Source organism: Bacillus rossius, chromosome 5, assembly GCF_032445375.1.
Source record: "Bacillus rossius redtenbacheri isolate Brsri chromosome 5, Brsri_v3, whole genome shotgun sequence".
Lineage (NCBI taxonomy): Eukaryota > Metazoa > Arthropoda > Insecta > Phasmatodea > Bacillidae > Bacillus > Bacillus rossius.
The window spans coordinates 60,528,081-60,540,650 of NC_086333.1; the positions used below are offsets into that span (position 1 = coordinate 60,528,081).

At 38.4% G+C, this 12,570-nt stretch overlaps 2 protein-coding genes across 3 annotated transcripts in view; one reads left to right on the forward strand and one right to left on the reverse strand.

Moving 5' to 3' along the window:
* Window positions 1–6,433, forward strand: LOC134531880 (arginine kinase-like). Its single transcript, XM_063367890.1, has 3 exons — window positions 1–892; window positions 3,402–3,599; window positions 5,832–6,433. The coding sequence occupies exons 1-3, from the start codon at window positions 167–169 to the stop codon at window positions 5,985–5,987; spliced, it is 1,080 nt and encodes a 359-aa protein (XP_063223960.1). The 5' UTR covers window positions 1–166; the 3' UTR covers window positions 5,988–6,433.
* A 2,937-nt stretch (window positions 6,434–9,370) lies between these two features.
* The window catches only part of LOC134531879 (ATP-binding cassette sub-family C member 4-like), a 108,214-nt gene continuing 105,014 nt past the window's right edge, over window positions 9,371–12,570 (reverse strand). For both annotated transcript variants that reach the window (XM_063367889.1, XM_063367888.1), the window contains 2 exons: window positions 11,580–11,690; window positions 9,371–9,512 (listed from right to left, as the gene is read on the reverse strand). In XM_063367889.1, the coding sequence (XP_063223959.1) occupies window positions 9,447–9,512; window positions 11,580–11,690 (177 nt within the window). In that variant the 3' untranslated portion in view covers window positions 9,371–9,446. The remainder of the gene's footprint in view (window positions 9,513–11,579; window positions 11,691–12,570) is intronic.

Below are 12,570 nucleotides of genomic sequence, written 5' to 3' on the forward strand. Positions count from 1 at the left end.
ATGTTCTCTATGCCTGTTATATGTGTATATCGTGTCTTTTTCCCCCCAATTGTTTCATGCTTAGAGCGAGTGCCTACAAATTTAACACTTGCAACTGGAGGATTTCCGGACGTCAGTAATTAGTGAGTGGGTGTGTTTACCGAGTCCTCCAGCAAGCGACGGCGCCATGGGCGGGTTGCTGAGCAAAGAGCCGCCGGACCTGGACAGTATGTTCAACAAATTCGAGAAGACCGACTCGAAGTCCCTGCTGAAGAAGCACCTGACGAGGCAGCTGTTCGAGCTGCTGAAGACGCGGAGGACGGGCCTCGGGGCGACCCTGCTGGACGTGGCGCGCTCGGGACTGATGAACCCCGACTCGGTGGTCGGCGTCTACGTCGCCGACGCGGAGTCGCTGACGGTGTTCGCCGAGCTGTTCGACCCGATCATCGGGGACTACCACCAGGGCTTCTCGAGCAGGAGCGTGCACCCGGCCAAGAGCTGGGGCAACCTGAACGCCATCGGGGACCTGGACCCCGAGGGGAAGTACGTGGTGTCGACGAGGGTGCGCGTGGGCCGGTCCGTCGACGGCTTCCCGCTGAACCCGCGCATGACGGCGCAGGACTACCTGGACGTGGAGGGCCAGGTGGCGGTCACCCTGAGCACGCTGGAGGGCGAGCTCCAGGGCGAGTACATGTCGCTGTCGACCATCGGCAAGGCGCGGCGGAAAGAGCTCGTCAACAGGCACTTGCGCTTCAAGGAGGGCGACAGGTTCCAGGCAGCCGCGAACGCCTGCCGGTTCTGGCCGCGCGGCAGGGGCATCTTCCTCAACTCCGACTGCACGTTCCTGGTGTGGTGCAACGAGGAGGACCACCTCCGCATCATATCCATGCAGCCGGGAGGCGACTTGGGGCAGGTCGGTCCCGCGATGTCAAACCAGACCAGCAGCCTTCGTAGTTTTCTCACGGTTATACTGTTTCGGTCAGTTTTGTTTATAGTAGGTATGCGATTTTTTCGTGAGAAAATGTCCCAGAAATTATTTTTTTTATTGTTCTTATAACTTTCGAGGCACCTACCAACTTTTAAAAACACTCTGTTTTCAATATTTGTTTATTTCTTTTAAAAAACGTGGTTTATTTTTCTGAGTGTTTATGTGAACGTTACGCAAGTGAAATTAGGTTATGTCAGCGACGTTCGATGATTTCCCAATCCAGAATGATCTGAACAACGCCGTTTTGAGTAAAAATTAAGGCACAATTAACAATGCTTGAAAAAAAAAAAAATTTTAAATTTATTTTCTCAGAAAAGCACCCACTCCAGGAAACTACCCCTGTTTCTTCCTCAGTCACTCATTTAGTCAATGCTCCATTCCCATCTCAACACTAATTATGCGTAATGGCCAGTTGCACCATTGGAGTTCAGGCTTGTGTTTTGACCATATTTTCTGTTACACGTATCATTGAATATATATACTATATAGAAGTCGCGAGTGGATAGGATTTACTCTACATTTTTCAGAAGTGTATGATGAGCAGCTTGGGAACTTCACCGCTGCAGTGCGCTGCCGTAACGCCCTGTATCGTCTTAGTTGTTATTTACACGTTAGAGCGCAGCACTGTCGCCCGCTGTCATTCCCCGCACCAACCCAACTATCATTCACTGCAGCTCAAGGTCGTTCAACGGGAGGGGGAAGGGGTGTTTTAAGAGTTCGACACTTGTCCGCTAGGGACCACCACAAGTCGATGCCATAGAGATGGTGGCGATTGCGGCGGTGAATTAATCAACTACCTCAAAACCGTATTATAAATTTTAACCTGGGCTGGCGACTTCTACACGTATACATTTTTTTTTACTTATTTTAGCATTACAACCAATTTTAACGTGAAAAGAGGCACCCAAATTTTAAATTTAGATCTATGAAATGCTTGTTATTTTATTTTAACGTTTAAATATTTTATTTCGTCATGATTACATTCCATTTTAAAAAAAGTTTTTTTTTAGTCAAAAGTATTCTTATTTCTGACTGCTTCGTTTTGTATTTTTTTTAAATACCAGTATGCTTTTTCTGTCATTATTAAAAAAATAATGAAGCAGCAACCGTATGTGCTGCTATCTTCTGGCTATTGCATTAACCATTTGCTTGCCGTGTCACAAACGATTGTAGTATTTAAAATCGTTCCAGCCCGCCAATAGAAATGCACCTAACATTTTTTCGACAATGCTGCTGCCTGTTGTCGCAGAATGGAAATGTATGAACTACAGCTCACACGAATGAAGTTCGTGCAGTCCGAGTATGTGTTGGCGCAGCGTTTAGAGGGTTGATCCCTAGATCATTCTTGGGCTAAGATCATTGGATCGGGGATCAAAGAGCAGAATGGTGGAAGTGGCCATTAAACAGGATTTATAAATTACGCAATAAAAGCAATGACATAATAACACAATACGCATCCAAGACAAGAAAATCACAATCATTTATAATATAGAACGAATAACGAAAACGCCACCAACCTTACCACTTGAAATTGTACGATAGAAAAAATTCTTCCCAGGCTTCTTTCAATTTTATCATAAAACATATGAAATTATCATTATTTTGATTGAAAGGTGATATTTTCTTTCACTGTGCGAAAATTTAGCAAGTGTAAACGTGATTTAGGCGTATATAATAACAAATTCCGTGGTATTTTATGCACAAAATGTCTGAGCCTTTTGAAAGTTTTTGGAACACCTAACTTTAAATATAAGAGGTGTAAACGCAAGCCAAAAACGCAAGAAGTTGAAAGTTGGGCGATGCTCGCGTTGCATTGTTGCAGCTTACACAGTTTATAAAAGGATATTTGAAAACGTCATTAATTGAACGTTTTGCGTCTTGCGTTCCTAGCGTTAATGGATTTATTGAGTGGTTTATAAATCTGGCGTAATAATCACGAAGTTGAGGAGATTATAGGTTTTAATTCTTTCTGTAGAACGCGCGCTTTTCGACAAACGTGAGAAGCGAAATCAGGCGTCATTTCATCCAAACATCTAAGTACCTATGTAATCATTTTCACCAAACAAATGTAAAGAATACGAAAGCAAACTTGGAGCAAAATAAAAAAAAAAAAAAAGGAAATTCTGCTTATGCTCCTGGCATATGTATGCAGAATGAAGTGTGGTCAATGGCAGATAAAACCAATATCTGGCGAGTTGTGTGGACGTCAGAGAAGAACCCACCAAGTCTGATCCACCAGGGCACGGATGAAGGACGTGCAGACGTCAGCAGGTTAACCGCTCCATCGATGCCTGGGCAAATGTCCTCTTGAGGAGACAAAAGGAAATGTTGTAAAGGCGCGACACCGTTCAGCCAGTTGCACGGAAGCGGTAGCAGGAAGCACCAAGTCGGTGCCCGGGCTGGAGGTGTGGACGCAGGGGCGGTGTTCCGGCAGGTGTACCGCCGCCTGGCGGCCGCCGTGGACACCATCGGGGGCTCGCTGGGGTTCGCGCGCCACCCGCGCCTCGGCTACGTCACGTTCTGCCCCACGAACCTGGGCACGGGGCTGCGCGCGTCCGTGCACGTGAGGCTGCCCAGACTGGCGGCCGACCGCGCGCGGCTCGAGCAGGTGGCGACCGAACACGACCTGCAGGTGCGTGGCGGGTCGGCACCACAGCGCCGAACAGTGGCGTAGCCAGGATTTGTGTATGGGGGGTTGTTAAGAAGCATGGCCGCCCCCCCCCTCCCGTATTAAAGCGGGGGGTCCGGGCAGGGGCGTGCCTAGGGGGGACGGGGGGACGAGCGGGACCGGACCCCCCCCTCCAATGGCTAAAAATATTTTAACATTAAATTCATAAAACTGACTTTTATGAAGTTACGGCCAGTATTTTTAGATAGCCTAAATCAGCAATATTGAAAACATATTTTTCAAAATTTTCCCGGGGTAGGACCCCCGGACCCCCCGCCAAGCTTTGGGGTATTCCATACCCCCTAGACCCCCCCGGAAAGGCCCTAGCCTTCTGCCTAACCCCCCCTCCCCCCCAGAGCAAAATCCTGGACACGCCACTGGGTCCGGGGGTCCTCCCCCGGGAAAATTTGGATTTTAAGGTGTAAAATAGTGTTATTTTAGCTGTTTTCGGTACTTAAATTTAAATATTGTAATGGTAAAAATTTTATTAATTTTAATATGAAATTTGTTTGAGTGATGAATAAGAAATTAATTAAAGATTTGGTGCTAAGGGGGGGGGGGTTGAACCCCTAACCCCCCCCCCCTGGCTACGCCCCTGACGCCGAATACCATAACGCCGAAATACCACAACGCCGAACGTACAATAACGCCGAATACCAAATTGACCGCAACTCCGACAGCTAGAAAACTGCTGTTTACCACAACGCCGAAATACAGTAACGCCGAAAAATGTACCACAAACTAACCTAACCTAGGCTAGCCTAACCTAGCCTAGCCTAACCTAACATAACCTTACCTTACCTCACCTAACCTAACCTTTGTGGCAGTCCTGCAATGACATTTTTGGGCGTTAATGTACTTCGGCGTTGTGGTACACAGCAGTTTTCTAGCTGTCGGCGTTGTAGTCAATTTGGCATTCGGCGTTATGGTATTCGGCGTTATTGTACGTTCGGCGTTGTGGTATTACTACGGCGTTGTGGTGCGTCCCCGTGCGTGACTGCACTCTTCGGCAGGGTACAGCGGTCTCTTACTTTCAACAAGAACCCCCACAACACTAACCATTCAAAAACTAGCAACAACACACGTATTTCTTCCAAGTGCACAGGGAAATAATTTTCTGTACTTTTTGCACACATGAAATAAGGTTTTTTGGAGATGCTACTGAGTATTTAGTACAACAATATTTTTTTTAAAATCATGGAAAATATAGTTGAATACTCAAAAATTTGACTTTATTTGTTTGTATCATAATGGTTATGTGCGCAGTTAATACTGGAAAGCTATTCAGGGAACGGTTTACAATTGACTCTTATTGGAGGTACTCGGACAACACAAAGCAAGTTGCGCCATTCATGTTTTTAATTAATTAAAAAAATTCCTTCTTTAGAACCCCTGGACCAACTAGTTAGAAATTATCAGATTCAAAGTCTTAGATAAGTAATTTTTTTTTTAAGTTATACTTCTTTAGGTACGTTATGTAAAAAATAATGTGAGGAAATTTTTACGATCGCGCGCAGCATTGCAACAAAATTTTCACAGGACGAAAAATAAAAGAAAAATTATAAAAAAAAAAAGCTACATACAAATAATAATTTTATATGTACTTTTAAATCTTATACTTTAGTGATTGACATTTAATAATGGTAAATATAATGTAAATAAAGTTTTTATTGTTAATATTTGTTATAGAAGATGTGTTAATAAACTTTTTCAAGTATATTTTCAAGTGTATTTATATAAATGACTATGAGGCTAAGTTCCCTTATGTATAATTTATTTTCATTATTATTTAAAAAATAATCTAAATTAATAAATTAGAATAAACATTCAGCATATTTAGCCTATGGATTTTCATTATTAATTAAAATTTATCTAGATTATTTTACTTAATTAAATAATTAATAATGTACACGAGTTTAAACTAACATTGAATCGTTATAAGTTATTAAATTATTTAATTTGATTGATTTTATACTTTACCGACCGTATTTATAAAACCACTCTAGTCCTTTTATTTATTTATTTCTATTAATTATTCGCATACAAAATGAAAGTTAGTTTGTTGTTATGTCGAGTAAATATAATTACTAACGCGCGTGCATAAGTGCAGACACCCACTGTTTTAGGGGATGGTGCAGAGAGTGTTATTCTAGGGGGTTGTCGCCCCTGCAAAGGGAAGTCACGTGACGCCCGCAGGTGCGCGGGACCCGCGGCGAGCACACCAAGGCGGAGGGCGGCGTCTACGACGTGTCCAACAAGCGGCGGCTCGGCGTCACCGAGTTCCAGGCCGTCGAGGTCGTGCAGAAGGGCGTACTGGCGCTCGTCAGCGCCGAGAGGGCCTTGGAAGGGTAGGGCGGACTGCCCCCTCCTTCCCTCCCTTACCCCAGCACCCCCTACCACCCGTCGTCCCTCGTCGACATCAACTCAACGTGCAAGAATCACCCAGAACACGCGGAAACGACCGCCGCAGTGTACGGTGTCTCGTCGAATGAACAAAAAGCCCTTCGTTCGGCAAATTACCTTCAGTTGCTGGCTCTTACGTTAAAGCCCCGCTATCAACGCCGATATGCTTAATGTTTAAGTTGACCGAAATGCACGAAATCAGAAAAAAAAAATTTTTTTTAAATAAATATTTTTTTTCAACAAGTGTTTTTTTTTTTTTTTTTACTAATTTTCTTCGACAAACAAACACACAAAACTCAAATAATTAATAATCCCAGTAATCGTGCTACGATGTGAACTTGTAGGGAAAATGTACCTATTAATAAAAAAAATTATTGTATTCATTGTAAAATTCATTCATCATGTTTTGATTACAACAAATGCTTAACCGCCAAGCAAAATTCTTACCTAATTACAAATAATCAAATTACATTAGTTTAAAGGATAAATTTATTCGAGAATTCCACTGTGTATGTGACAAAAAAATAACTTGGGTTTCTAATTTTGTTTAAATGTTTGATTAAATATTACCAATCCCTAAAAAAAAATGTTGCTCAAAGAGTCTCACTATAGTGAGTTATGCAAATTTTACTGGAAGTTGTGCTAAATTTGCGGACTTTTCAACGCGGGATTCGCCTGGATCTTCGTAGAAACTTCCTAAGTCTGTGTATCGTTGTAAATTAAGAGGAAAAACAACGTGGAGAAAAAAGAAAAGTGTTTAGGTTGTAGACTAAACTTCCTTTTAACTATATTGTAAATACTTCAGACGATTTTTGTGAGCTCATGTTGACTTTAGGTAGACTGAGAGTTCGTAAATTTGTGAATATGTCCTTAAATTCACGAATATACATTTTAATAAATGTAATAAATTTAATAATTTTGACTTCTTCCTGTAAACAGATATTTATAAATTTGTACGTTTACGTAAATGCAACCGCATCACTAAAAACAAATGTTCGCAGTAATACTGGGTTCGGTTTTGTGATGTTCAGTACTTGCAGTAATTAAATTTATTTAAAATCTATTCCCAGAATGGCAATTAACTGCGCACATTAATAAGCATAATAAAACAAAATAATGTCAAACTATTGAATATTTTATTATCTTTTCTATGGTTTAAAAATTTTATGCTTGAATAAATCATGGATAAAAATATCAAATTATGCGCAAATATTCGTAAGAAATAATCAACATTATCTCGAAAATGCCATTTAATATAGCTATGCAAAAATTACCATAACCATATTCTGTACAAATTTGTAATATCCTTCTTGTAGTATTACAAACTATTTCTTGGCAACTGGCTTCCAAAGGCATATTTTGTAAAAGTATAGAATTGTTTTTTCTGGTAACCTGGATATTTTGTAACCATTATTATGAGTAAATGTAAGGTGAAATGTTGTAACAATGTTCTAGTCCAAAGTAGTAACGAGAATCACGGCTCGTAACGGGGCGAAGAAGCGCAAGAAGGAACGTGCAAAGCGTGTGACGCACTTCTCGAAGGTGCCGTCGCACCATGTCCCCACCATCTCACAAGTGCAAGGGAGGAAACGTGGCTGACGTTGATGTTGGTCGATGGACATTTCCCAAGGCAATCGTCCTTCCTTCCCCGCTGCAGTGCCCCCAGTCACCGCTCCAACTCAAGAGCAGTGAGCTTAGAGTCGAATTCCAGACGATTTCGAGCTGGAGTCAACACGAAGCTATGGAAAATAAAACTTGGCAAGCACAGTTTAAACACTTTGTTGAAAGTTATAATTATGCTAAATTAAAAATGTCCTAAATTTACAGGTAAATCTGGAGACCTCAAAATAAATATATGGCTTACTGAAGGGTGCACTCTTCAAAATATGTATAGAAATGGTTAGAAATGTTTCATGCTAGTCCACAATCCACAGCATAACTTCATCTTATTCATATGGTTGGAAAGTAGAGACCCGAAAATTTCGTGGATTCATTTGGTCTACGGCTAAAATTCACATTCATATGCCTACTCTATCCATATGGTGTTGGTGTTGCTTACTTTAGTACCTCCCGTTCCTTTCAGTTGATCTAACGTCATTCGGTCACACTACTGCTGGCTAGTATTTGACTGGACCACGGTCGCAGAGTGAAGTGTCAAAATAATTGTGATCCAGTCGTCAAATAAATGCAAAGGTATACGTGTTTGCAGTCTACCTTGCGACTAAAATAATCCCCCAAATTTCCGGGTCTCTAGTTGGAAGTAACATTGTTTCACAATGCTAATATATATTTGAGCGAATAACGGACGTGGTGTACTGCAGTACGTTTTTACTCATTTCCTGAATCGTCTGCGATATGAATTAATAAGAAAAGCGATAATTTAAATATGGGCAAAACTCATCGAAGCCTATATAACAGTCTAATTTTCCCAGGATATATCACTAGGGACACCTGTATTTCGCGAATACAGTTTGTCTCATGGTATTTCACAAAAAATTGCAGCCTTTTTTTATTACAGTAATGACGAATTATGAGCGTGCAGCAGTACAGTACCCACATTCTGATTGGCCCTGTCAAGTGCGGGAGAAAAAAAATTCCGCGACCACAGCCAATAACTATTAGAAAAAGCTACAGTGTTTTGTGAAATACCTTGACACGAAATGTATTCATGCAATACAGGTGTCCCTTCATATCCCTACGGGAAGCACATTTTTGCGAAACAATCCCGAGACTAGCTGGAAGTTAATAAAAACTGTAGTATCATCTGTGTTTCGTGGTTGGGTGAGCTTCTTTCATGTACATGTCCTATATTGTTACAACACCAATCACAGTTATTCAGTGCGGGAGCAAAAGTGTCCTGAGTGGCTCGGTCGAATAAGGTAATGAATTCTCTAGCAAACGGCCGCCAATCACAAGGAAAAAACCTCTGCGCTGGTGCGGGTATACCTTGTTGCAGTCTAATATGATTTTAGATAATTTTTTTAAATGCTTGCTTCTTTATGTCTCCATTTCTTATCATAGATTTGTAATCATGTTCAAACCATTTTGGTTTTGGCTTCCAGTGCCTACAGAATACTGGGCAAAATAGAGCATGGCGAATATGAGTTCAAGCATTTGTGGTGAGTATTTTGAGTCTTTAACATTCGGAACAAAAAATGTATGTATGTATGTATGTATATATATATATATATATATATATATATATATATGTATATATGTATATATATTACGATCAGTGGATAGTAATAGCTTTGAGAAGTTGGAGGAAGTAATTTTTTTAATTACATGTCATCTTCGGAGGTTTGGGAATTTGTAAACTAAAACGCAATACCTTTTATAAAAACTATTTTAATGGACATTAAATTTTATATAAAAACACAAATATACATACAAACAACTAACATTGCATTAAAGTTTTGTGACTATTTCTTCTCGCCGGTTTGAGCCTTCTTGACTTTTAAGTGACTCGTATTTCTGTAAAATAAAACAATTACACACACTTATTAAAATGACCAGCTATCCTAATTTAACTAGAATGTATTGGAATTTTTAACGTAACACATAGTTAAAGGTTTAATAAACTACCTGAGACTATAAACTATACTATTAGTAATCAACTTCCATAATCTAAAAGGTTCACACTACTTTTAATTTAGAAAAAAAATACTACATAATTGAACTTCTAACAGCCATTATTTGTATTGTTTCATGTTTCAAATTACTCTAACTGATAATGAAGAGACAATTGCAGAAACGTACCTGCTTCTTACATTATTTTTTTGGAATAAATTAAAACTATAAATGTTAAATTAATAAATGTAAATAAGATAATATATAAGACAATGTAAAAATTTTAGTACACATACATATCGTTTCAGCTGAGCTTAGAGCTCCATAATGCAATTACGTATCCCTATTCTCACGCGTATTCAGCTATGTCAATCTTCTTTTATTCATAGTAACCAACGTAAAAATTTAATTTTTAATATAGCCGAAATATTAAATCTTATTTACTTATATTTTGTGCATTTGAAAATTTTCGTTTAGGTTTAATTTTTTCAGATACAAATGTATGAATTGCTCGCACAGGTAACTTAAATACTAATTTAAATTTAAATTAATCCAACTGTTGGCAGATTCACTTCGAGATTATTACACGAAACACCGTGTTGTCTAGTGTAAGCCACGCCAATTTATAGATGGTTAAAATTTAAAGGAAATAAATCGATCAGAAGTAATAAAATAGAACAAAATAAAGAGCAAATGATAAAATATATAGAAAGTAAGGATGGCTCTTACCTAATCGTAGCAGTCATAAAACAAATATAGGGAAATGTTACCTTGAAATAATAAAAAAATAGCTGAGTACTACCAAGTACTTCCACATTATATTTAGATCCGCGTTAGTAAAATTACACGTTAAATCAACAACTGAATTATGATTATAGCTTTAAAAATGAACTGCAATAATCTGTAAAAGTGGCGGGAAATTCAAATTTAACCTTGCATCTTATGGCATGATTGATGTTGCTGCAAGTGTTTTAAAAACACTTTGCTAGCTTATCAGTTATGATAAAACAACCAATTCATTTCTTGCAATGTGTTAAATGGGAAGATTTGTTTTAATAAACCGAGAAAATGTTTTAAATCAGTTTAAATTAATGTTAGTTTATATAAATTAATCAGTTTTATGAAATATTATGAAATACTATCTAATAAACCCCTACTTTGCTTGCGCAATTTCAAGGTATTGCTGATAGATATTGCCCAATTTAAAAAAAAATTTATTTAAATATATTTTTTTTAAAGTAAATTGATACTATATATTGTCAAGTACATAAAATGCAAGAAAATGTTAGCCTACGTATATTCGACGCCATCTCGAAGAATTTTATAATTTTTTTTAATGTTACATTTTAAATAGTTAATCAGTCAATAGGATTAAGGTTTGTTTCTAGAATATTTCTGACTGATTTCTGTCGTTTAAGCAAAAATAGATATACATACATATACTTATTGTTATAATATGTGTTTTAAAATGTTTCAGGTTATTTGGGTATTGACGTATTATTGGACAGCAACTTTTAGCTTGAAAGCGTTCGTAATGCTTAAGAGAACCAAAAAAATGTTAAATATCTTTGAAGCTATGTTTGTTCCAACACATTTTCCTCCTAATCTTTTCTCACTACGTCATCGTAGCGAGATAAAATACACACAAGTTTTTAAGTCTAATCATAAGTTTTTAAACACGAAACGTTTCATAAAAATCGGTACAGTAGATTTTGTGTGATGATCGAATAAACCAAAAGGCAAACTGACAGACACACTTCTGTTACAGTTTTATAATATGTAGATTACCTACTACAATGATATAAATTTCCAAAAAAATGCTTTAATGATTTACTTGGAATTTTGTTTGTATTTGAAGCCAATGTTGACTACTGCACATGCGACATGTGTAGGGCAATAAATGATTATCAGTGAAGGAGTGATGAGAGAAATAAAACACAGTCAAACAGACATTATAAATCTAAGTGTTACCTGTGCGGCTATCAGATGAAGTTGCTGAGCTGTGGCAGGACCTGTCTCCTGAACCATCTTGTAGAAGTATCCATCTTCGTTTTGAAGCAGCAGGTGGGGATGGTCATATTCCTGGTAAACAATAAGAATTTATAAAAAATTGCAAAAAGAGGACGATTACACGACGACCTTCTGGCAGAGTTCGGCAAGGGTTTACCCTCGGGGCATGAGGTAGCGTGTTTCCTTCGTAGATGTGTTGGTGGGTAGGTTCGTGTTTAAGGCTCTCTATGCCTTGGGCAAAGCAGGGTTGCGAGGGGGAAGGGAGATTTATCGGGCCAAATCCCTACCCGAAATTTGGCGGAAAAGGTACTTGTATGCAACCTCGCTTTAAATAGGTACTTATTTTTTGTGATTCATATCCTCGCTTGGTATGTAGAAAATTCAAATTTTTGATAATTTTATTATTGCTATACATGATATTTTTTTATTTTTTCCTGGAGTAGAAATCAAGTCGCCAGCTAATCCAATAAAAAATACAACCAAACATCAAAAGATTCTATGACTTTGTAGCTGTTTATTGTAACTTTCTGAAAAAAAAAGAAGACATTTTGCACTTTAAGTGACAATATATCCTAAAAAATTGACTATTAAGGGCGTGATATTGGCTCGAATTTAATCTTTTTTGTTAAAAATTGGGCGTGATTAATGTAACTACTCGTTAATACATTGCGTTTCTCTGCACATGAAACTGGACACGCAGACGACGAAATCACATCTGAAATATTTACTACGTTAATAATTTCTCAACTACATTTTCACTCATTCGTACCTCTTTTAGAAAATTAGTAAGGCACCACGTCGTATGATTAATCAAATACGCGTGTTTATGATTATGCACAGATACACAGAATTTATCATTTGTTAACGGATAACATATGGGAATCAATGGTACAGTTCAAAAGAAACAAAAATATATTGTAAAGATTTATATAAAAAAATCTTCATTCAGGAG